The 25,938-nt window shown below is 40.0% G+C and overlaps 1 protein-coding gene across 3 annotated transcripts in view; it reads left to right on the plus strand.

The window, feature by feature from the left end:
• The window catches only part of LCLAT1 (lysocardiolipin acyltransferase 1), a 192,963-nt gene that overhangs the window by 113,660 nt on the left and 53,365 nt on the right, over window positions 1-25,938 (plus strand). For 2 of the 3 annotated variants that reach the window (XM_026658188.1, XM_026658189.1), the window contains 2 exons: window positions 1,254-1,400; window positions 14,115-14,231. In XM_026658188.1, coding sequence (XP_026513973.1) covers window positions 1,254-1,400; window positions 14,115-14,231 — 264 coding nt within the window. The remainder of the gene's footprint in view (window positions 1-1,253; window positions 1,401-14,114; window positions 14,232-25,938) is intronic. The other variant, XM_029912985.1, reaches the window with a different exon arrangement.

The following is a 25,938-nucleotide window of genomic DNA, read 5'->3' on the forward strand; positions in this document are numbered from 1 at the left end:
AGCACCAAACCCAGAGGCAGCGTGACACAGCAAAACCTAGGAACTTTAAATCCAAACTAAACTCCTATAAAAAAGGAAGGGTGAAATAAGAGACTTTGGGTAACGTTCTGCTATCAACATCAAGGAGCATCGGTGCGCGCCCGACAGAGACCCGGCTCCCCCTCGTGCTCAGCTTTCCTGGCCAGTTAGCTGTCACGAGCTACAATCCCAAGCTGCGAACTCAAACTACAATCAGGACTGGTAACTATCCAGCAGCTGCAGAACATTTTGGTGTGTGTGTGTGTGTGTAAAAGTGTATGTGTATAAGCATTAAGGTATTTGCTAAAAGTTACAGTTTAATAATAAATGTGGCATCTTTGTCTTAACCCCTAAAACGATCCTGTGTAAGTTTGTGGAACAACAGTAGTGCAAAGGGAGTACTGCTTTATATTATGACCTATTAGTGATGGAATAATTTATTGGAAGTTGTATGTATCAGAAACCTTGGGTAGCACAAATTTCTTATAATGTCATAAATATTTTCAGTATGACATGTATTTACAAATATTTGAAATCCACTTGTACATACTTTTTATTTAATTGAAAAAATGTTTTAAACAAAATATTATGCACTTAAACTTTAAAACTTGCATTGTGCCATCATAACCACTTACATTTATATAGTGCCTATTATTCCAAAGCACTTTACAAACTGAAAGTGACATGCACTTTGCTGACCACTGAATAGCAATCACCTCTGGTTTAAGAATGTTATAGCAACTTTGCATAACAACTTCAGACAGAAAGTGAAGAATACAATATCCTATTGAATTTGCAGTGGAAATATAGGTTGGCAGAACTTGGTTACCAGAATTAGAAATTGTTTAGACACCAAGACTAGTGTCACTGTTGTGAATAGTGAATTGAGGTCTTTAATACCACGTACGCAGCATAGTGTCCCCTAACTCTGTTCTGGGGCTTGGGTTTAATAAAGGGAAGAGTTTTACCATATGGGTAATGAACACCACTTTCAGCAGCACCAAAGTGCTTCTTGACAGTCCACCCCGTCAAGTATGGCCCCTATTTAGCATGTGCAATATGATGCTGTTACAATACAAGATGGCTTTTCTTATGTAATTCCATATAGTTGCAGGCAAAATTTTTCTTCAGTAGTTGGGAAATAAAAGTTTAACCTCATGGATGCAAGCAAATGAAAATCATACAATGATATGTTACTAAATATATATATATTTATATTGTTAAACTTATTCTAGGTTGGGCAATGCAGGTTGCTGCCTTTATTTTCATTCAGAGGAAATGGGAAGATGACAAGAACCACTTTGAAAATATGCTGGATTATTTCTGTGACATTCATGAACCATTGCAACTCCTCATCTTTCCTGAAGGAACTGATCTCACAGGTAAATTAATTGTTGGCTCCTCTTGGATGTAATTAGGTAGAAATTCATATGTATTAAGGAAATAGTTCCTTAGTTAATAGTAAAAAAGTAGCAAGTGACTATGGAGTCTCATGAACAGTAAGTGTTAATAGATAATCTAGTATACCAGTGTGACAGGTTGGGTCACAGAAATCCCCTTGGGACTGCCACCTGATGTGCTGAGACTACCTCTAAGCCCGTTTTCCCTGGCAGCTCAGGACTTCAGTACGCTGCCTGGTTGTGCCAGACACGCTAGCCTGTTACAAACACACACCCAGGTCTGAACCACGTCCCCCAAAAGCTGCAGGCTTAACTGAAAACATCTTAAGAAGTGCTCCTGTCTCCAACACCCAGATACCCAGTTCCCAGTGGGATCCAAACCGTAAATAAATCCGTTTTACTCTGTATAAAGCTTATACGGGGTAAACTCAAATTGTTCACCCTCTATAACACTGATAGATATGCACAGCTGTTTTCTCCCCCAGGTATTAATACTTGCTCTGGGTTAATTAATAAGTAAAAAGTGATTTTATTAAATATAAAAAGGAGCATTTTCATAGATTCAAGATTCATAGACTCTAGGACTGGAAGGGACCTCGAGAGGTCATTGAGTCCAGTCCCCTGCCTTCATGGCAGGACCAAATACTGTCTAGACCATCCCTGATGGACATTTATCTAACCTACTCTTAAATATCTCCAGAGATGGAGATTCCACAACCTCCCTAGGCAATTTATTCCAGTGTTTAACCACCCTGACAGTTAGGAACTGTGGATTTAAGTGGTTCCAAGTAATAACAGACAGAACGAAGTAAGTTACCAAGCAAAATAAAATAAAAACATGCAAATCTAAGCCTAATACAGTAGGAAATTAAATGCAGGTAAATCTCACTCTCAGTGATGTTCCAGTAAACTTCTTTTACAGACTAGACTTCCTCCTAGTCTGGGTCCAGCAGTCACTCACACCCCCATAGTTACTGTCCTTTGTTCCAGTGTCTTTCAGACATCTCTTTGGGGTGGAGAGGCTATCTTCTGAAGACAAAATGGAGGGGTTTCCCAGGGCCTTATATAGTCTTTCTTTTGTGGGTGGAATGCTCTCCTGTGCAGAATCATAGCTACAAGATGGAATCACATGGGCAAGTCACATGTCCATGCATGACTAGTTCTTTATAGGCTAATGCCATTGTTTACATGTGAGTTTGAACGTTCCCAGGAAAGCTCAGAGGTGGATTGGCATCTCTCAAGGTCCATTGTCAGCTAAGTACTCCCAATTACTTGAATAACCCCTTCACACTATGTTGACCAAATCTGCCTTATGTGCTTCCTCCAGCAAACACTTTAAATATAAGCATAGAGCCAGCGCTCATGGGGGGCGAGTTCTATGGGCCCATGGTGCCTGGGCACCAGGAATATTCCTGGTGCCCAGGCACTATGGGCCCGGCTCCAGCATTGTGTGAAGCCGGGTCTCTCCCTTGGCCCCGCCTTCCGCCCCAAGCGCCACCGCCCCACGTGTCCCCCAGGCCATTTAAAACAGACCGCGGCCCCCACTCACCACCGGCAGCGCAGCGGAGCTAAGCGGCTTCCTGCCTGCTCGCTCCACGTGGCTGCCGGCTCTCCCTGCACCCCTGGGCAGGGTGGGTCTGTGTCCCGCCCCAAGCACCACTGCGGCCAATGGGAAGCTGCGGGGGCAGTGCCTGGGGGTAGCAGCACATGGAGACTCCGGGCCCGCCCTGCCTAGGAACCCCAGGTAAGCGCCACACACCCGCTCCCAGAGCCTGCACTCCCCCTTTGGCCCCCAAACTCCCTCCCAGAGACTGCACCCCAGCCCTCCAAACTCCCTCCCAGAGCCTGCACCCCTCACCCCCTCCTGCACCCCCACCCCTGGACCAAGCCCAGAGCCTACACCCAAACTCCATCCCAGAGCCTGCACCCCTCATCCCCTCCTGCACCCCCACCCCTTGACCAAGCCCAGAGGCTACACCCAAACTCCATCCCAGAGCCTGCACCCACGAACCCCTCCTGTACCCCCACCTCCTGCTGAAGCCCGGAGCCTGCACCCAGCACCCACACTCCATCCCAGACCTCCTCCCCCCACCCAAACTCCCTCCCTATCTTACTGATGATAAATTGAGGCACATAGTGGATAAACTACTTTCCAAAAGTGGCAGAACTGGGAATAGGACTCTGGTCAGAATACCCAGGTCCTTATTCTGCTATTTATTATTTAACATTTATACTGTAGTACCGCCTAAAGGTCTCAACCAGGCTGGGCCCCATCTTGCTAGGCATTGTACAAACATAGAGAAACTGATAATTCCTACCCCTACGATTTTATAATCTAAAATACAAGATATAACAGATGGATGAGATAAACAAGGGTATAAGAGTAAGGGCAGAGGAGATAGACTAAAAAAAAGTAATAGGATGTGTGAAATTTGTAGAAAAAGTAATCTCAACTCACCCCCTGGTTATTTACTGTAAGCATTAGAGATGAGGCATTCTAACCATTAGACACACCCCCTCCCTTTATAGTTACCTATTTAGACAGCCTAGGTCAAATGTATTTCTGCCTATGTGAGTCACACTTTTAATACAATAAATGTTTTAAAATATACTCGGATGAAAATAACAGTGTACGCACTGAAAGACATCACAGAAGCAAACTAACTCTGACAGGAGACACCCGCAAGCCTCAAATAATGTCAGTGTATATTTCTGTCGGACAGTGAACGTACCCATGTAGAATTTGAGTACACAGACTCAAATGCAATGTGCATCTTTGTTTTTAGGGCATGTTTCTGTAGGATTTTCTTTATAGAGAAACTGAAACAATTATAAAGGCTTGGTCTACAATACCAACTTATGTAGGTATAACTATGTGGCTCAGGGGTGTGGAAAACCCACACCCCTGAGCGATGTAGTTATACCGACCTAACCCGTGGTGTACACAGAGGTGTGTCGATGGAAGGGCTTCTCCTGTCAATGTAGCTCCCACTTCTCGGGGAGGTGGAGTATCTATGCCAGTGGCTCTGAACCTTTCCAGACTACTGTACCCCTTTCAGGAGTCTGATTTGTCTTGCATTCTCCCTCACTTAAAAACTACTTGCTTACAAAATCAAACATAAAAATACAAAAGTGTCACAGCACACTATTGCTTACTTTCTGATTTGACCATATAATTATAAGATAAATCAATTGGAATATAAATATTGTACTTACATTTCAGTGTATAGTATATTGAGCAGTATAAACAAGTCATTGTCTAGCTGAAATTTTAGTTTGTACTGACTTTGCCAGTGCTTTTTATGTAGCCGGTTGTAAAACTAGGCAAATATCTAAATGAGTTGATGTAACACCTGGAAGATTTCTGTGTACCCCTAGGGATACATATACCCCAGGTTGAGAACCACTGATCTACGCCAGGAGGAGAAGCCCGCCCATCGCTGTAGGTAACATCTTCACTAAGCGCTACAGCAGGTCAGCTGCACTGGTGCTGCTGCAGTGCTTCAAGTGTAGACCAGCCCACCGTGAGCTTTTGAGTCAAACTGCTGCATACTGTATGTTTAATTATGTTGTCAAACATTTACTAACTTCAGTGACAGTTGTAGGCAGGAGGCTCAGAAATACTCTGTTACTATGTGAACTTGAAGATTTTATAATTAATTCATGTGATCTATTTTGGTATAGCTCATAGCTTCCAGAACAGAATTTTCACTTAGAAACCAATACTGCGTATACTTTTTCAGTGCTCTGTCATCTGAAGTTCTTATACCAACACTTTCAGACTGCGGTTCTTAATACCTATTACATTGAGTCTTATGGATAGTCCCTATTACATTTTAGCTTGGAAAAGAGGTCATTAAAATTCCATGGAATGTTTAGTCTGTTTTACTTGTGAACGGTGAAAGGCTCAAAAGAATGGGAACCATTTTGGCTATCTGATAGGTGAAAGGTAGCAGACAACCTCAGTTACATTGTACATTTTAGTATTTGAAATGTTTACATACCAGACATTCATTAAGCTCCAGTTTTGCTTTACTTTTGAAACTGCAGCTCACTGATTTCCATAAAAATAGATCATTCTGCTTATTGCTTCTCTCCTTCCTCTTAAATATTTACTGTATAACTTGAGCTTCCCGTATTTAATTATCTAAAACTACAATGCCTCAATAGAAAGGAAATATCATTAATAAGAACTACCAAGTTAATGTCACTTGCACGCCCTTCGTCTTGAGGGTTGCCTTGCATGTCACTCTGGCTGCAGCAATGCTTGGGATGCACCTTCTTGTTCATGAAATTTTGACATTATTCTGAATGGAGGTAAGATTCCACACACTCTTTTTTCCCCTTGTCTACCTCTAGGGCAGTTTGTTGGAAATGAACCAAGCAAAACTCTGAGTCATATTCTCTTGATGATAAAACAAGCTTTATTATTAATAGAGGGGACAATCAAATTAATACAGAGAACTTTGCATAACATACCTCATCTGAATTCTTTGCAAAGCTCAGTGGGGTACGTGCACCTGCTTAGTTGCAGTGAAAAAAGAAAATGCCTTACATTTCTAGAGACTACTGTCCACTCTTTCCCCACTCACTCTTTCTGTGTCTTAGGCCTTGTCTAACTGTGCAAATTGACAGATTTGGGTTAAACTAATGCAGTTTGCATGTGTAGACAAGGCCTTATGCCCCTCTGCCAAGACCTATTTGTCAAATCTCTACTCAGTGTTTTTATTTGATCTTGGAGGTGTTCTTTCCTTAATAAGGCAAGGTGATTGAATTTTGATTTGTGTGTCCATTTTTCCTTAGCTTAGGTGTTAGGTCATGTTAACTCAGTCTATCTGTACACATATTGAATGTGAGTCTCTCATCTAAGTAGAATGTATTTGCCTCATAAGTTTCTCTTACCAGTGTTTCCACTTGCTATGAAATACAAATTGACAGGTACGAAATTCTGTGTCCGGTGTGATAGATATGGCAATTTCCTGCAATATCCTGAACAAACCTTTTTGAAATAACTTTCATGTGTCTTAGGAGTTTGTTATATTAAAAATGAAAATGTTCATGTATTATTGTGGGATTGTATGTTACATCTCTGGGGAAGGCACGACTAATGTAAACCCTGAGAAGTATTATAAGCTTCAGAGACTCTTTTATTCAGGGTTCTTGTTTTGTTTTTAATATGTTTTCCCTGAAATGCTTTCATCTGAGGAATAAATGTGCTTGCTTAGAAGGAGCTGTGTGGTAACTTAACTGTGGGCAATTATGCTGTTTATAGCTTCTGGAGAAAAGGCAAAGCAGACCTGTTTATGCATCTGATTTGCTGGGGAACTCACAGCGTAGGCAGGAAACTTCTGCAACCTGGAAAATCCTCAGGAGGGAGAGAGACATGGGTCTCTGCTCAGCAGAGGGTGACAGCTGAGGAGCCAGGAGCCTAGAATGGGGTGCCCTTGCCAGACAATAGCGGGGAAATACAGCTGCAGTTGCCCTGAACTATGGTGGCAGCGTATGTGGCTCTGGAACAGCGTGAATTATATAAGTGCCAACAGCTGTGAAAGCAAGTATCCTAGAAGGAAAGAACACAGAGAAAAGTCTTGATAGTCTTTTTGGGGAAGGAATAGCAGAAAAAGAGAGAGGGCAAATGAATTATGAACCGCTGAAGAAATATCAGCTGGTTGAGCTATGCAAAGAAAAGCAGCTCAGAACTGAGGAGCGGACAAAAACATAGCTAGTCAACTTCCTGTATTCTGACAACCAGAGGAGGGATGATGGTCTAGGTTTAAGGGAGAATGTGAGCTCACTGGCAGAGGGTCCACAAGCAGGGAAGCTCTTGGAGCCCATTACCTGGAGGGAAGCAGGGAAGAGGCGGACAGAAGCAGACAAACTACATCACTGCAACGGGGAATTGTGGATCAACAGTTAGCGCAGGAGAGGTTACAGCTAGAGAGAGACAGTGTGAGTCTGGAAACTCAGCTGCTTGCAGAGCTAGAGCGACAGTGTCAGTTCAAGTGAGAAGAGGAGAACAGGAGAGCCAGTGCCAGCACAAGGAGAGGGAGAAGAAGGATCATCAGTATCATCTTGAGATGGAAAAAACTGCACCAGCAGGACTATAGTCTGATAGATGATGCCAGATCCTAGGAACCTTTCCCATGGGTGGCATAGACTCCAAATTACTTCCTTACTTTAGGAAGGGGGTTCACATGGATGTGTTTCTGAAGGCTTTTGAAATGCAGTGTGAGTTGAATAAGATGGGGCAGGAGAAATGGTACAGTATCTAACTCCACTACTGTTAGAGACAAAAAGCCTTGTCCATTTTCACACTTACGGACAAAGAAGACTATAAGGATTATGAGCTCAAATTAGGGGTTAGGTAAGGGGTTTCAGCTCAAATTAGGGGTTAGGTAAAGAAATGGGGAACTGGTTGGGGGGAAGGGGTGTCACCAAACTCAATGAGGCCTGCAAATTAACAGGTATTGAACAGTTCTATAAACTCTGCACCCCAGTGCTCCATTCTCCTCTCCCCGCTCCATGAAATCATGGTTAATGGACAAGAATCCTAGAGACATGACCGAACCTGAGAAATGAGCTAACCAATATGCAGAGGGCCTGAGAGGAAAATCAAGGGAGATGGGGACAAAACTGACTTTCCCAGAAGGGAGAGGGAGAATTTGCCAGAAGGGAGAATTGGCTAAACCAGACCTGGGGAGGAGGCAAACCCTAACGTGCCCAAAAAAGGAACCTGGGGAGTTGATATATTTTTATTGCTGCAGGTCTGACTTGCTGGGTAACACACATTGTTGGCAGGGAGTTGGGCAGCCTGGAAAAACCCATCAGGAGACAGAGAGACATGGGTCTCCACCCAAGAGTGGTGATGGCTGAGGAGCCAGGATCCTAGAGTGGGTGTCCTTGCTGGTCCGTGGAGGGGGAATACAGGTGACAGCAGGTAGTACCATATGTTCTATCATTGTGCTGTCAGAAGCAACCTTTTTTTCCTTCAGTCGTTGACTTATAAATCAATTTGTGTGCACTTTATTTAGTAATTTAAGGCACAGTTTGGCAGTCTGTTCTCCCTATTCAGCCCTCCAGAATATGCTAAGTGTCCTCTCAATACGGATGGGACATGAGGCCTGCTCCAAGCTCGCATCTTAATTACCAGGAGGGGTACCAAGATGAACAAAGGAGTAGGGGAGATGGGATGACAGCAACATCAGTAACATGACCTATTTATTCAGTGATGACTGTTACACAGATCCTGGGTGGGAGAGAGGAAATTGAATGTCACAACTTTAACGTTAGTACCTACTTTTGATCATTCAACTACAAATTAACTCCTAAAAATAGCTTTGGGCTATTTTCTTTACCGTTTCATTTAAAATGGGTTCTTTGATTATTTTTTTTTATTTTAATTTTTTTTTAATGTAATTCCACAATAGAAGATTGTGGTGGTGATGGGGAGTCCTGAGAGGTGGCATGGTGAAACGAATACTGAAGTAACTGCAGTCCTTTCAGATTAACTTCTGATTGCTAAAGTTCCCAATTGATATTAAAAACATTTAAATAACATTAGTATAATTTCTAAAGTATACTCAGTCCTAATCAGTGCTTCTCTCCCAAAGACGCATGAAAGAGAAATTTATATTGAAAGCCATGGAAAAAATTGTGGTCTGCTGCCTTTAAGCCCATCGGGTTCAGTTTTCAAAAACATCTTAAGTGACTTAAATCATTTAAGGTATACTTGAAAACTATACCCATCACCAGTATGTGTCTGTACCTCCTTTTTTTTTTTTTTTTTTTTTACACGTCAGCAGGTATTGTAAACACACTAGTAGGTCTTGTCCCATAAATGTCAATATATAGAAACACTTTGCAAAAACTCTACTGGCAAGGTTGATATTGCATGTGGAGCGGTGAATCAGGTTGCCCGGCATTGCTATAGTAAGCAGCAGTAGGGTATCAAGTGTATATTTCTTTCTTTACATGTGCTATTATGCGTCAGTAAAAACAATTATCCAAAATTAAATGTTCACAGTTTACATTGTTAGTACTTAGAATTGTTTTGACGCCAAATGAAATAAAATGCTGAATGGCCACCAACAAAAAGATGGATTGCAAAGCCTTTTGAATTTCTTTCCAGAGAAAATATGGCAAACAGTAGGAGAAACTCTCATACAAATCTTATTTTTGTAAAACAGATTTTTTTTACTTTAAAATATTCCTGATTTTTTTAATCATGAGAATTGTTTCTTTTAGAAATGTTAAAATTATTTTTGTCATCCTCGTTACCATATTCTCATGAGCAGTGCGAAATCCAAGTCTGAAATATTTCTATGCGCTTCAGACTTGATGTTTGTGTAGTTTCACGAGATTGATATTACCTTCTGCCAACTTTTTCCTTTTTTAACTCTTGACATTTTGGGTAAAATTCCTGTAGGACCCTATCTTGCTCCAAAGTTTTCAGAACAAAATAGTCAGTTAATTTTTTTTAATAGCATTATTTTCATATGGCTGACTGAATGACATCTGACTCTCAATAAGCAAAAGTCAATTTTTTTCCTCAGCAATTTATCAGATCACTGCATTTTTCTATCTTTCAATTCAGAATATTCAAATTAAAGGATGTCTGACAGTAAATCAGCTCCAGTTCCAACTTCTGTGGTGGTGTAAGCATATACAATTTGAAACTGACTTATTGAAAAACACAATGCTTAATTTCAAAAGAAATCCATTGGGTGGAATGGCAAATAGCGCGCTGTCCTTTTCTTTCTTTCTTTCTTTCTTTCTTTCTTTCACTTGTTGAGTCCTGATATTCCAAGTGTCAGAGTCTGAGAATAACAGAGGTGTGATGCTTACAGTCTCCAGGATAACTTTTATGTATATTAAGAGCATCACCTAGCCACCCTTCAAGATTGGCATGGAAACTCCCTCAATCTTTGTCACTTGCTAGTATAAATACTGTTCCCCAACAAACGTATGGAGGGTGCTCACTGAATGAATGGCTGTTGAATTTTATTACTTATTAATTATTTGTGTTACCATAGCACCTAGTCACCCTCCTTGTGGACCAGGGCATCCTTGTGCTAGGCACTGTACAAACAGAACAAAAAATGGTCACTGCCCCAAAGTGTTTATAATCTAATGATAAGACGAGACAAACCTGGATACAGACAGATGAGGGAGAACAAGGAAACAGACGATACTGGTCAGCCTGAAAGGCAATGGTATCAGTGCACCAATCGTTAATTAAGTTTTTTGTAGGCTTTTATAGCAAAGGAGAGTTTTAAAGGAGGGTTTTGAAGGAGGATAATGAGCTGGCGTTGTGGATGTTCACAGGGAGCTCTTCCCAAGCGAGAGGGACTGCCAGTGAGAAAGTACAGAGGTGCTTGGTTGAAAATGTAATGAGTGGATGATGGAGGCCCCAGGTCTTATTTACTGCACACTATTCAAACCCTGCTCTGAAGAGAGAATTAAGTTCCTTATGGGCTTTTCTGTGACATCTCACTAAAATATGAGTGCTTCGTGAACAGTAATGAATTTATTTTCACAACCCACTGTGAGGTGAGATGGTATTTATCTCCATTTTACAGCTAGGGAATTGAGACATAAGGAGACTATGGTCAGAAGTGGCCACTAATACTGAGTGCCTAATCTAAGATGCATAGGCCTGATTTTTCGGATTACGTAGCAGTATGTGATACTTAATAAATTCAAAGCTCAGCTCCCGTTGACTTCAGTTGTAGCTGAGTGCTCAGCCCCTGTGTCTTAAGTTGGGGACCCAGAAAAGAAAGAACATACAATTAATGACTACCAGTGAAAAGTTTGGTTTAAGTGACTTGCCAGGTGTTACATAAGGACTCTGTGGCAGAGAGAGAATCCAGTTCCCCAGGACAGCATTCAGCTGTCTTAACCATGAGACCACCCTTTCTCTTCCTGCATTTCCCTGCCTCATTTCTTACACACTTCCCAGCTTCTGCAACAAATAAAGCAGGGATCCTAGAGACAGCAGTCTCCTTTAATACACAAACATTACTCATTCCCAGAGCAAAGAGAATGAGGCAGAGGTCCAGTGGGAAAAGCAGTATGTGACCATGTAATTTAAGACTGTATCATAAGGCATTTGCACCAGGGGGCAAATTAAGTTTGCACAGGCATCCGTAATTCTGGCATTTCCTAACTTTTGAGGGCTGGATTTGCAACCTTAATAATGTTCTTTTAACATAGCTCTTTTGGGATGTTATATATAGATATTGTCTACTTATCATCCTTTTCATTGCCTGATCTTTTTCTAGTCTTCTAGTTTTCAAAATGCCAGGAACACAAATAATCAAACACCAGCTAGAACCCTCAGCAACAAGTTCTGTGTCTGCTTGCAGCTCTCTGCTGTTATAATCACTCTGAATGCACTAAGCCAGGACCACTCTTGGGCATCTCCTCACATCTGTCTGCAGTTCCCCCTCTTATTTAGCAACACGGGAAGGATAGGATGGCTGCAACTTCTCCAACACCCGTTCATGATTTCCCTCCCACTTGGTGCAGAGACCCTACCTAGATGAAAATTGTTTTTCTAGACCTCTGTCAAAAGTAGGGTATTAATGAAGTTAGCAGAACTGTTTTAAAACTCTTTAAGCATGGATCAGTTAGCCATTGTGGATGAGGGTCCTCGGTGGAAGATTTTTCAGCTATTTTAATGTTCCTCAGATTTCCTAGGTTTGGAAGCTTTTCTTTTAACTGTAATGTTTTTTAATGTATCTTTATGCATTGGCAAATTGGAAAAAAATATGTTTGGACTCTTTTGGTTGCATTAATTACTTGTTCCCTGGAAGTACTCCGTAGTATGCCATAGTGGTTGCTGGGTAGCAGCTATTATTGTCTCCAAATTAGGTGGTCAGTAAGCCTCTGCTCCACTGTTAATTTTTTAAGGGCAACATCCATGAAAGATTGTATTCTGTATAGTATGTAGTGCATTTTTGCTTGTTAAGTTGGAAAATTATTTAGCACATTGCTATTGCATAGTATGTTCATTAACCAACGGGAGGTTCTCTATGTAAAGTAACACAGCTACCAGTGAGCAATAGAGAGAGCATGTGGTTTAGAATAAAAAGAGGCAGACTTGGCACAAATGAGCGGAGTGCCTTATTAACACAATGATTAGAACTAATCTCTACACTCATGCCTTTTGCCTTTTGACAAATGAGTTAGGTGACAAAGCTTGACAAAATTAAAAGGAAAAGGAACGATCTGTACTTGATCAATTTTGCTAGCTTATTAAGCAACAACGGGCTTTCCATTAGCATTCTCAACTTAATTATCTGTTAGCCATGGTTGATTCTAATAAGAACTCAGTTTTCTACGTGCATTGGGTTTTGTATTGATCAGACACAGATCTTGTTCCACACCTCTAGTATCAGAGGGGTAGCCGTGTTAGTCGGGATTTATAAAAAGTGACAGAGTCCTGTAGCACCTTATAGACTAACAGACGTATTGGAGCAAACCCATGAATACCCATGCGTCTGACAAAGTGGGTATTCACCCACGAAAGCTTATGCTCCAATACGTCTGTTAGTCTATAAGGTGCCACAGGACTCTTTGTCGTGTTCCACGCCTCTGTTACTGGACTGTCCCCTTTTGAACACCAAAGGTGTTGTTTAATAAATACATTTAAATAAATTGTTTTTCCTCATGTTGGCATGGGGCAATCATAGGTGTCTTTTGGCTTAGTGACCCTGAAGATGCAGTGACACCAACGGAATGCAGCAATCAAGGCCACTTTGGATGCATTCATTTGAGCAGACAGTTTGAAGAATTCTCCCACACATGCTATAAAACAAATGGATTCATGTCCACTCGTCTACAGAGGTTTTCTTTTTTTGTCTGTTTTTGGTTTGCTGAGTGGGATGTGTAGTAATTATTCCTGAAGACTTGTGCAGTTACCTTGCATGCAGGAGGATTCTTTCTGCCAGACAGTGAAAATCTTTACTTCACCAGGTTTTCGCCAGAGCTGCTTTCAAGTGGCTTGTGAATACTGTGCTTACAATAGCAAGCCCATATTGCTGCAGAGGGGAATTGGTTGAAAATCTAATGTACTGTATATAAGTGCAACTCAAATTTATGATTAGACTAGTGACTAAAGCCTGTCAAGTTAAAAATGAATAAGCTGGCTGACAAAAGTATTGATCTAGTGCAGTTGACTAATTGCTGCTTGTCTACATTTAGAAAACATAGCTTTTTTTTTTCCAGCTGGGAATAAGGTACTTATAACAATTCTGTTTGACACAAAACATTGATCTTAAAGGTTTTCAATTCATAATATCAAAGCTTATGCTATTACAAACTGCTGTACCTTTTGAGTTAAAATGTCATTCCAGTTTCCGGCACTTTTGTAACTTGTACTTTGCAATAATCATTTTATGATGTCTTTTAATATATAGCTTTGGTAAATGTGAAAGACAGGTTAATTAAGAGTACACCAAAGAGTAAAAAGATTTTTTTAAATAATCATATAAGGAAAAAACCCTCACAAGTTGCTGTATCTCATGGTATTATGAATCTAACCAAAAGCACCGTTAAGGTCTGCTGCCTTCAGAACAGTGCTACAGTGATATACTCTGTGTGCTGCTGTTGTATTGGGGGCTGTTATAATATTATGAAACTTTATAACCCCTACTAATATTCATGTTGTTAATGTTCTTTTTTTTTAATCTTTAGCCAATACCAAAGCCCGCAGTAATGAATTTGCTGAAAAGAATGGACTTCGAAAATACAAATATGTCTTGCATCCACGAACTACTGGTTTCACTTTTGTAGTAGAACGTCTAAGGGAAGGTAACATTTCTTTTAGATATGTATTTTCTTTTCTCCTCTGCAACTTCAAATAACTAATCTCAGCAAAGCCAGATAATTGACTTTAATAAACTAACTACTCCAAAACAGTATTAGAAATGCAATAGATACCCCATATGAGAAGACAACTTTCTTCTTTTCTGCCATGATTACGGTGTTTGCAGTATAGTGAGATTAAGGCAGTCTTGTGTTTATAAGATATTAATATAATTTAGAACATCTACAATGAGACAAGAAACCACTCCCTTGCTCCGAAGTTTTTTTAATACTATAGGTTGGTTAATGATTCAGTGCAGGAAAATAACTTTGGAAATTCCTAGGGCTAGCCTTAATGTCTATACCTATACTTAATCTTGGGGGAGGATTATTATTAATATTTATTTGCATTACAGTAGCACCTTGGGGCCCCAGTCAGTGATCATGGCTCCATTGAGCTAGACGCTGTACAAACTAGCAAGACTGTCTCTTCTCCAAAGAGCTTATTATCAAACTATAAAATGGGACACCAAATGATTACAATAAATAATCAAGGGGAGTATAAAACAACTGACTACTATGAACATCATAAGCAGTGGGACAAAACACACCATTGTTGAAATTTTAGTAGGCATCTTAGGTTTTCTCATACAGTGCATGTGCTTTGTCAACTTGTGGTAGTATGTAGTTCACTGTTACGTACACAGTTCAAAGGTTTGATTTGCTTAAAACTTCCAACAATTAAGTCTTTCTTTGCTGTATTAATGCTACTATCTTTGGATTCTTTTTCAATTAAAGCAAGATTTTCAACTCGAAATCTAGTCAATTAAAAAAAGGTTTAAAATAATTTTAGATTCTATACTTGTTCTGGAGTCACCTCCCTAATCCTTGTGGTTTTAAGTAATTTTCTTTTATTAAAAAATTGTTTTTCTCTCATGTTGCTGTGTGAAAAACATGCACAAACAGGGCAACTGATTATAAAGGGAAAACACTAAAAGTGATTTTATACGAAGTTCTGTCAGATGTACAAAGTTGGAGGAAAAAACCCTGAAAAAAAACTAGTTTTTCTTCTGATGTTTCAAATGCTGTAAAGTGTTACTTGTTTCTGTAGGAGGCATATTTTCAGACAAATGAAATGTTAAATTGAAATGTCCCTCTAAGCTCGCTATTAACATTAAAGTATCTATGTATCTGTAGGTACGTCTACATAGCAGCTATACACATGCTAGCTCTGAGCTAAAATAAGCAGTGTGGCTGTGGCAGCACTGGTGATGGCTATGGGTAGCCAACCAGGTGCAATCCCATCTGAGAAGACTAGGTGTGTGCTCAGATGGCTGGCCCAAGCTGCTGCCCTTCCTGCTGTGGCACACTGCTGTTTTTAGCACACTGGCTAGATCAGAGCTAGTGTATGTATGTCTATCCAAACTGAGAATTATACCTCTGAGCTGCAGTGTAGATGGACCGTGGGGGAGTAAAAGAGGGTAGAGCCGCTCAACCATTAGGTAGTCTAGCCTAATACATCCCATTATAAAACCTTTATTTTCAGTTGCATAGAGTTGTGAAGAAAATTAAGACCCCTAACATTAAGGTGCTATCCCTCTCTTCCCTGTTTCCACACGATTGTAATGGATAGCAGTTACAATAACCCCAGAAATAGACTTGCATCTTCATTATTGCTTGTGATTGCAGACTGAAGGATGGCATGTGATTTTAAGTTGGGGAGGTGGCGATGGAAACTTAAATATCATGTTTGTCTTTGAAAATATTCTTGCGCCTGTATGACAACCTTAATGCCCCGTGGTTTCCCTGTGAATAAATTTTGGCTCATGGCAGTTTTCCATTCCTCAGGCTGAAATGCCTTCACTTCAAGCCTAAGTACATTATTTAGTTCCAAAATAGGTCAGTGAAGAGGGGGAGAAATGCCGTGAGGTTTAATTGCCTTTTTAACTTTGAAAAAATAAATTTAATTTGGCAAGAACCCTGATTAATATGCATTGCAAGCTGTATTATGAATGAATTACCTGTTATGTTATAAAAATAGCTGTTTGTGACCCATAAAAGTACTTGGAGAAGAAGCTGAAATAATAACCTTCAGGAAAAAGTTACTCACATCTCTTTGCATGAGTTTTGGTCTTAATGTGAGGTTTTCCTGAGTTTTATAATAGGAGGCAGCTTACTGACGCTAATTATTAGCACTTTCTATGCACCCCCCAAATCATATGAATGCACTTCTTCTTCCAGCATGGACTTAACTTTCAAACTCTCCTAGTTTCCCCATCTCTCTTTTATGTGGCCACGACTTACATCTGCTTTGCCTTATGTGCTCCCTATGTGAAACTGCTGCTAATGTGGTTTCTGACTCCTTGCTGGGATTATGGGAACTAGGCAAATCCAACCTAACCTTCCCTAGCTGCACCAAAAATAGGCTGGCAAGTAGGATTATTCTGGCAGGGCAGCTTCCCCTCTGAGCCTGAATGCATCACCTTTGTTGCATATCCCAGCTCTTTTATAGCTACTGGAAGTGACCCCGAGCTCACTCTCAGACCCAGGCCCTCATACAACCTGAGGATTGCAGCTAATTTTTGTCCTGATCAAATTCCAATAGGAGGGAGACATCTTGTCATCCCAGTTCTAACAGGTTACATTACTGTTTTTCTCAAGCAGCATTAATTCCATTCCTGTAAGCTTAAGTGTACCCTAGAGTAAATATAGACAATTAGAGTGCATTAGATGCATAATTAGTGATATATCCGATAAAGTGGTGACTGCAATTCCTGCTGCTTTTGAAGCATGAGGAGGACTTAAATTGAATTCTGAATTGATTCTTGGAGAAGTGTTTTCAGTTTTCTGCTTCTACTCTACAGTAATTGTACTATATCATTCTGCTTACAACTTTAGTCATTATTTTTCTCTGCATCTTAAAAGAAAATGCAGTTGCAAAATTAGGAAACTGAAGGAATGCTGAGAATATATGTTCTGTACATAGGTGCTGGAACTAGGGGTGCTGCTGCACCCCCTAGCTTGAAGTGGTTTCCATCATACACAGGGTTCACAGTTTGGTTCAATGGCTCTCAGCACCCCCACTATACAAATTGTTCCAGCACCACTGGTTCTGTATGCTGTTAGTTTTAATTTTACATAGTATAATGACTGTCAGATGAAGGCATGGGGGTTGAGTGAAGTGGCAGCAGAAAGCTGTATGAGAAATAAATAGTTGGAAAAGAGAAGCGTGGAATACAACTAGACTATATGTACTTCTCATATTCAAATAAAGATACTTCTCACCTTCAAATAAAGAAAAATCATCTGTGTCCTGATAGTAATAACTGTGTTCTTGGTGATGTCTGAGTCTCAGCAATAGCTAATGCAGCTTTGTTGCAGCCTGCACTAATCTTTGTTGATGAATAGCACTCAAGCTATCATATTAACTTTTCTTCCCAACCGGCCATATCTGGGAATTGATTTTGCAAGATACAGAGAGCTCTGGACCCCATCTAGCAAAGCACTTAAGCATATAGTTAAACTTAAGCATGTAAATAGTCCCATTGACTGTTCATGTGGTTAAAGCACATGCTTGAGCATTTCACTAGATGGGGGCCAGAGTGCTTAGTACTGTGAAGGATCCTTGTTGAGCGGACTAACCTCTGAAATACGGTCTGATATATTCAAAACACATTGGCTTTCATTTGATTTGCTATAGGCAGAAAGCTGTATCAAAAAGAAAAGGAACATGTGATTTTATTGTTTCTAAGTTAACACATTCAATAAGCTGGACCAATGGGCTTTCCTCTGCTGTTTTGAATTTTTCTAGACAAAATGACTAATCATTGCTTCCAAGATTTTTTTTTTCATAGTAAATGGGTCAAGTATGTTGATGCAGCAGCCTTTTTATTATTTTACTTCAAGGGACACTGCCAGGTTTGATATTTCTAAGAAGTCTGTCTCATGAGTTCTGAATTGTGTTAAACATGGGATTTTAAAATTACAAATTTCCATTTTAGTAATCCAAGTTGGTCCTAACAGGAAAATGATTTTTTTAAACACAAACAATACTATTTTTCATCTTATATATACTGTTCGCTTTTTGTAATTCATTTGACTTGCATAGTGAAAAAGTCAGGTTTACTTTTCACTTTAAAATTCTTGCACAAACAATGCTGGAGTATTTGTCTTATTTAAATCCAGCTAAAACTCTTTACACTGTATTATTTTTAATAAAATAATAAAATGAAGATATTTCTATTTGTTTTTGTAAAATCTTTTTAACCAAAACTAAACTTTGAGCCTAAAATACGTCACAGACAAAATGTTGAGGTAGGAATTTCAAAATTGCTCAGCGTTGGTCTTTATCTGCTCCTGTTGAAAGCAATGGGAGTTTTACCATTGATTGCAATAAGAGCAGAATTAGGCAATGCAAAGTGTTTTTGAAAATCCCACCTCAAGGGCACATTTGAAAATCCCACCTCAAGGGCTTGAGTGAGAGTCAGAAAAGAAGCTCCTAATAGGAATCATAATTAAGTCTCAGAGTGGTAGCCATGTTAGTCTGTATCAGCAAAAAGAATGAGGAGTACTTGTGGCACCTTAGAGACTAACAAATTTATTTGAGCATAAGCTTTCGTGGGCTAAAACCCACTTCATCAGATGCATGCAGTGGAAAATACAGTAAGAAGATATATATACACCTCTACCCCGATATAACGCTGTCCTCGGGAGCCAAAAAATCTTACTGCGTTATAGGTGAAACCACATATCGAACTTGCTTTGATCCGCCGGAGCGCGCAGCCCCGCCCCCCCTGGAGCACTGCTTTACCGCATTATATCCGAATTTGTGTTATATTGGGGTAGAGGTGTATACACACAGAGAACATGAAAAAAAGGGTGTTGCCATACCAACTATAACGAGAGTAATCAGTTAAGGTGGGCTATTGTCAGCAGGAGAAAAAAAACCTTTTGTAGTGATAATCAAAATGGCCCATTTCCAGCAATTGACAAGAAGGTGTAACTGATTTTTCATTGTAAGTCACAGTTTTGGGTACCTTCTAAATTGCTCCCAAAATTCCTTCCTGCTAAGAAGTTTTGAATGGGTGGTCTATCTGAAGAATATTTTGGCAGAACTTGGATTGAGTCAGACAAATTTATCTCCCAAAATATGGGATTTTGAAAATGAGATGTGCAGGAATTCATTCTTTTTTTTTTTATTGAGCTCTCTCTCTCAGAAACAGCTTGAAATTTGGTTTTGTTTTATTATTGTGCTTTCTAAGATCTAGTATGTGGGATCACTTCTGAAAAGGTCAAAGTTTACTTTTGATTACAGGTTATTGTGTACTACTGGGTTTTTTTTATAAAGCTTGTCTAAAGCCAAATCGCATTGAAATCTCAGCTAGTTAAAATGCTCAATTTCAAGGAGATTGAAAGTCCATAATAGTTGATTTTGACTTCTGTGTTTTCTAGTTTCATTGAATTACATGTATTATCTTGACATAACATCTATAATTATTGTAAAATAGTCTGTCAATAAAATGGCTGTTCACAAATGTTTTCTTAAAACCGCCAAATGGTTTTTAAATACTTTCTGAAAACTCAGGAAATTCACAGATACAGTTTAAGATATAGTCAAGGTTGTAAATAAATATTATGTGAAAATATCATTAGAACATAATTATTAAAAATTTGAATAGATAGTTTATAATTGTTTTTACAAACAACTTTAACTGACAGTGCTCATCTTCTATTTGCCCCTCACACCCAACACTTGTTCCTCAACCACATTTCAACACCACAGAGCCTCAGTTATCATACATTAAATACAGTAAAGTATAAAGATTCATAGCTGATGGGATTACCTCAGGATTTCCTCTTCAAATTTTAACTCTGGTTCATACTAAAATTAACATGAACATGCTGCAGATAAGATCTTTCAACTGCCAAAAAAACAAGAGATCTAACTTAACATGTGCCTTCCTCCACTTCACTTGCTTGTTGACAACAAGAAACATCAACATCTCACCTATCTCTCTACAGTCAGTCCAAAAACAAAAGTATTTTTGTCTGAAAATGAGTAGATCTTGTATACAGACACACTCATCTGTTCAGAAATGAAAGTCAGTATCTTCTGGTATCTTTGCCTGAGCAGTAATTGAATTGCCTTTCAGTGATAGCACTGAATACCTACATATAAAGAAAAGTGTTCTTTTCTTGGCAATATATTTGGATATTTATATGCAGACGGTGATACCTGTCTGCATACAGTGTTAGACTCCAGTGGAGCAGTTTGTTGGCAATTTTGTAGATTCCTCTAGTACTTCAGAGATGCTTTCTAGAAACTATTTCGCAAACTCCACCAGTGTATGTAAAGCACATTTATACGCGTAATGTTGGCACCAAATATTAGTGCACAATATTCTGTACTTGTGTAATATATTTCGGTATGTTCACAAAGCAATTAAAAACCCACGGCTGGCCCATGCCAGCTGCCTTGAGCTCGCATGGCTCAGGCTTAGGGGCTGATTAATTGCAGTGTAGACATTTAGGCTCAGGCTGCAGCCCAAGCTCTGACACCCTCCCACCTCACAGGTTCCTATAGCCTGGGCTGCAACCTGAGACCAAATGTCTACACCGCAATTAAACAGCCCCTTAGCTTGAGACCGAGTCAGCTGGCACAGGCCAGCCATGGGGTTTTAGTTGCATTGTAGACATACCCTTTGAGCCAAGACCTAAAAACACTTCATATAAATTTATCCATAAATAAATCTTACAACATTATCCAGGACAGGTAATTGTTGTTAATAATCCTAGTTCATACAACTCTGTTACTGTTTACCTCCTCTGGTGAGATCTGAAGTGCTCAACCAACTTGACAGCACATGCATAGAAGTGGAACCTGATTGGCTATCATTATATTCACTTCCCAGGATGTGAATGTAAGATGTTTATTTTAACCTGTAAAGTCCTAAATAGTTTAAGATCTAACTGTTGGAGGCATCGCCTTCATATTTTTATGCCGTGCCACAGTTATGGTCAGCAAAGTCACTCAAGCAGGAACCCCTTTGTAAAAGAAGGAACTACAGAAGGGTGTTCTGAATCTCAGCTTTGGAATTCACTAACAGGACCTTCATGTCCTGTAACAACCAAAATATTCCGATCTTTAGAATATGGTGCAGAGCCTGTTTTCTTATTCAGGCTATTGATGAGAGCTGAGCATAAGGGATGTTATTGTGGGTGTAATGGTGTATTAATGGGGAATATTAACTGGATAGCTCTAGATGGCCATTTTCTGATTATGAAAAAGCTTCTTGTCTTTGTTTCAATATTATGTCAAAGGCACCTAGAGCCTAGGATGCATGCTATTTAAGACAAAATCTGAGTGCATTTTTCTCTTAGTATGTTAGTTTTAAAAGGAAAACTGTTACACTTTTGGATTTCATAGCCATAATAGAGAGATTTCTGTATATATAGCAGATGAAAATGCTGAGAATGTATACAACATTAAATATCTTCCTGTTTTTGGTAAATATCCAAGATTTATTTCCTCTCCAAGTAAATATTGGATGAAGCACAGAAAACTTCATACCAAAGGAGAAGTCAGTATTTGCTTATTGGACATCTTGTGAGGTGCTGAAATCCAATAATTACAGCAGGCAGTTTGCAGGATTATGCTCATTTTTACTTCTGGGGAAATTAAGGCACAGAAGGTGTGACCAGATCAACGCTCCTATCAAGTCAAAGTTGGGAATTATGGAGAGAAAGTGGCATTGTTTAGTGAAAGCTAGGTCATTTTTTATAATAAACAGAGTACTGACTCCTGAGGCGATATCCTGACCCCATTGACGTCAATAGCAAAACTCCCATTTATTTCAGTGAGGCTAGGATTTTAGGACATTCAGTGTCCTGTGCTAACCATTAGATATGTGTATGTACAGCAGACTTGCTCAGTATTGGCTCTGGCCCACTGGTGGGAACCAGTCAGTTTTTGTGGGAACTGAAATGAGTCTGTTTTGAAAATAAGAACATGTAAATGGATGCATCGGGATTTTTTAGGTCCCCTGTCTGGTCGATCCAGCTTCAAGTAGAATTTCTCATGCATCCAGCAGGGTTGCAGGACTGAGCAAAGTTTCCCCTGCAGTGACTCCCAATGACTGGCCCTGAAGTCAGTGAAACTCTGCTCTTCTATATACAACACTCCCTGTGATGGTACCCATCCAGTGTTGTACCACTAAGGACGACAAAGGGGGCAGTTGTTCAAAAGTTTGAGAACTATTAGTGTACAGCATACAAATATTGCTCTTAACAAATACTCTTCTATAATTTTCAAGTAGAAAGAATGGTGTTAGAGCTGTAGTGTATGTCATCATAATTGGATTGATGCATATTTAAGTGCTGGAACTGGGGCTGTAAACAGTATTGCCTTAGATCAGGTTTGTTTACCTGCTGTGTCTGCAGGTTCGGCCGATGGCGGATTGCCGCTCCAGGCCAATGGGGGCTGCGGGAAGCGGCGCGGGCCGAGGGATGTGCTGGCTGCCGCCCCCATTGGCCTGAAGCGGCGAACCGCGGCCAGTGGGAGCCGCCATCAGCCGAGCCTGCGGACGCAGCAGGTAAACAAACCAGCCCAGCCCACCAGGGTGCTTACCCTGCGTGCCACGTGCCAAAGGTTGCCAGTCCCTGCCTTAGATATATAAATAGTCTGCATGCAAATTGGAACGTGCATGCCTTGTTATGTCTTCTGTTTTTAGTAGAAGACTAGTAACAGATTAGTTAATAAAAAAAACAAGGACCTTGTTTTAAAAAATCGTTTTATCACTAAGCATGTCCATGAAATTCAATAAAGTGGAAAATACAAAGCAGACTGTTGTGCTTTATTACAAACACTGAAAATTGTCTGAATAATCTCAAGTACGGGAGGATTTAGCTTTCCAGATTTGTCTGTTAACTGTGGATGATTGTTTTCATGTCTTTCTAACAACTATGTTGAATATTATTGACTGCATATTTTGCATTTGGTGCTGCTAGTTGTAAATTAGATTTCTTTGGCCTTTAACACAAGAAGTACATGACTGTACAGAAATGAAGTCATGAAGCTGTACTGTCGGTGGTCCAGCGTCTAAAGATAAGAATAGCCACGTGGAGTTGGAATAGTGATCCATCTAGCCCAGTTTTTTGTCCTGACATTAGTCAGTACCTACTGTTTCAGAGGAAACTATCACAGGGTGACACTGCCCTTTAAGAGGGAGCAGGGCCAGTGCACCTGTGCTGCATCCTTGGGCGAGATTAGATTTTAAAAGATGGCCCCTGGGCCTGGTGGAGAGAGGAGACCCAGTGAGAGAGGTCCATGGAGTCAAAGCTAGGAAGCTGCAGGAGGCAAGAGCAGCAGTAATGCCAAGGTCTCCTGGGAGAGGTGGCAGTGAGAACGTGAGAGGTACTGTTCTGAAGAAAAGCCCTGACTGCCGGTGCTCAGGGTGCAGGAGCAGGACTGCCAGACTCCTGGGGAGGGGAGACAGTGGCCTGGTCTACACTACGACTTTAATTCGGATTTAGCTGCGTTAATCCGAATTAATCCTTAACCCGTCCACACAACGGAGCCAGTTTTAAGCCAGCGCTTAAAATCGATTTCTGTACTCCACCCCGACGAGCGGAGTAGCACCAAAATCGATTTTGTTAATTCGAATTAGGGGTAGTGTGGCCGCACACCACCGAATTAATGTGGTTAAAATTAATGGGGTAGTGTGGCCGCACACCACCGAATTAATGTGGTTAAAAACCGAATTAGTGTGGCCGCGCACAATCGAATTTATACAATCTGTTTCCCAAATTCGAATTATCTAAATTCGAATTAATCTCGTAGTGTAGACGTACCCAGTGAGAGCCTGATAGGTAAAGGAGAAACATCCCAGGAGCCATTTGTTTGTTTGGATGATAAAACTGCCTAAAAGAGAGTGTGGGTGTGACAGTAGATCCTTTACAAGATGAGGAGAAGCCCTGCTTTGTTACTCTGCTGAAGGCAGTTAAGGGATAACCTATGCACTGGAAAATCTCTCTCCAACCCCCAATCATTAGAAGTTGATGTATGCCCTGAAGCATGAGGTTATTTATATCTTTCAAAATTCTTGGTTTGTTTTTGTTTAGTTTTACTGTTATAACTCTGGGTATACTTGTAATCCATATAGATGTCTAAACCTTTTAGGAATCCAGAAAATCTCTTAGTCTCAATTATATATTGTGTGGAAAAAGTGTTTCCTTTTAGCAGGTTTGAATTTGACATCTCTTTAAATTTCCTGGAATATGCCCTTGTTGTATTATGAGAGAGTAATTATAAGTTTCTAAACTACCTCTTCTTTACTGTCCATTAATTTGTATAGTTTTATCCTGTTCACTCCTATCTGCTTCCTTTCTAAGGCAAACAGTCCCAGTCTTTTCACACATGCTTCATAAAAGAGTTTCCCCATCTCCCTGATCATTCTCTTCACTGGTCTCTGAACTGCTTTTATTTCTACTGAATTCTTTTTGTGAGCTGAACACAGTACTCCATTTGAGGGTGTAATATTGATTGATACGACTTGATGTTGTCAGTTATATTTGCAGAGTATGACAGAAGCCCTTTTCACATTTCTCCTTGTTTTGCACACATTTTAGGTGCTCATTAGAAACTTTGTAGAATCAATCAAAACAAGTCTCCTGAAGCAATGCTCTTCGACTTCCTTTATATATGAATCCTGGCTTGTGAGTAGCTGAAACGCCATGTGGCAAATCAGTTTCTGTTTACCTCTTCTCAGGTTATTAATAATGACTGTGGTCTCCATTTAAAAATAAAATCAGCATTTGCCAGCAGTTACCACATTGTGGTATTTGAGACTATGTATTTAGAACAAACACTATATATGATAACTGTGTTCTAATGTAATGGTTTCAATTGCTTCATCTGAAGGTCTGGAACAACATTACTAGTCAAGTCACATGTAAAAGTGGGCTGCTTGGTTGACTGCAGCTGAGGTCAGGAAAATTGATTAATCTCTTACAAAGTGAAAAGATTTTTCCTCTGTATCCAACTTCATCGCCTCTTCAAAACATTAACAAAAGACGATATTATGGCAGTACATGCTGTTAGGAGAGTTGGCCTGATCAATTGAATGGGAATGAATGTAACAACTTATACATTCTTGTTTAACTTTGGTCACCGCTTATCTCTTTTGTTAATTCAACTTGATATTCACCTCAGTATAGGTCATCTGATTCAAAGATTGATTCTGTCTGTAAGTTTTTCTACAGTAGCCATCACAACAGGATAGCAAGAAGAAGTGCAGCAGTATCTTTAAAATAAACAAATACATACCTTGGCTTTCAGCACTCCATTTGGAAGTGGACCCTTTAATAAGTTGCAGAACGTCAATCTTTTTTGGCCTGGTCTACACTACGACTTTAATTCGGATTTAGCTGCGTTAATCCGAATTAACCCTTCACCCGTCCACACTACAGAGCCAGTTAATTCGAATTAAAGGGCACTTAAAATCGATTTCTGTACTCCACCTCGACGAGCGGAGTAGCGCCAAAATCGATTTTGTTAATTCGAATTAGGGTTAGTGTGGCCGCACACCACCGAATTAATGTGGTTAAATTAATGGGGTAGTGTGGCCGCACACCACCGAATTAATGTGGTTAAAAACCGAATTAATGTGCTTAGTGTGGCCGCGCACAATCGAATTTATACAACCTGTTTCCCAAA

This window comes from Terrapene carolina, unplaced genomic scaffold, assembly GCF_002925995.2.
Source record: "Terrapene carolina triunguis isolate 2854851 unplaced genomic scaffold, T_m_triunguis-2.0 Scaffold406, whole genome shotgun sequence".
NCBI lineage: Eukaryota > Metazoa > Chordata > Testudines > Emydidae > Terrapene > Terrapene triunguis.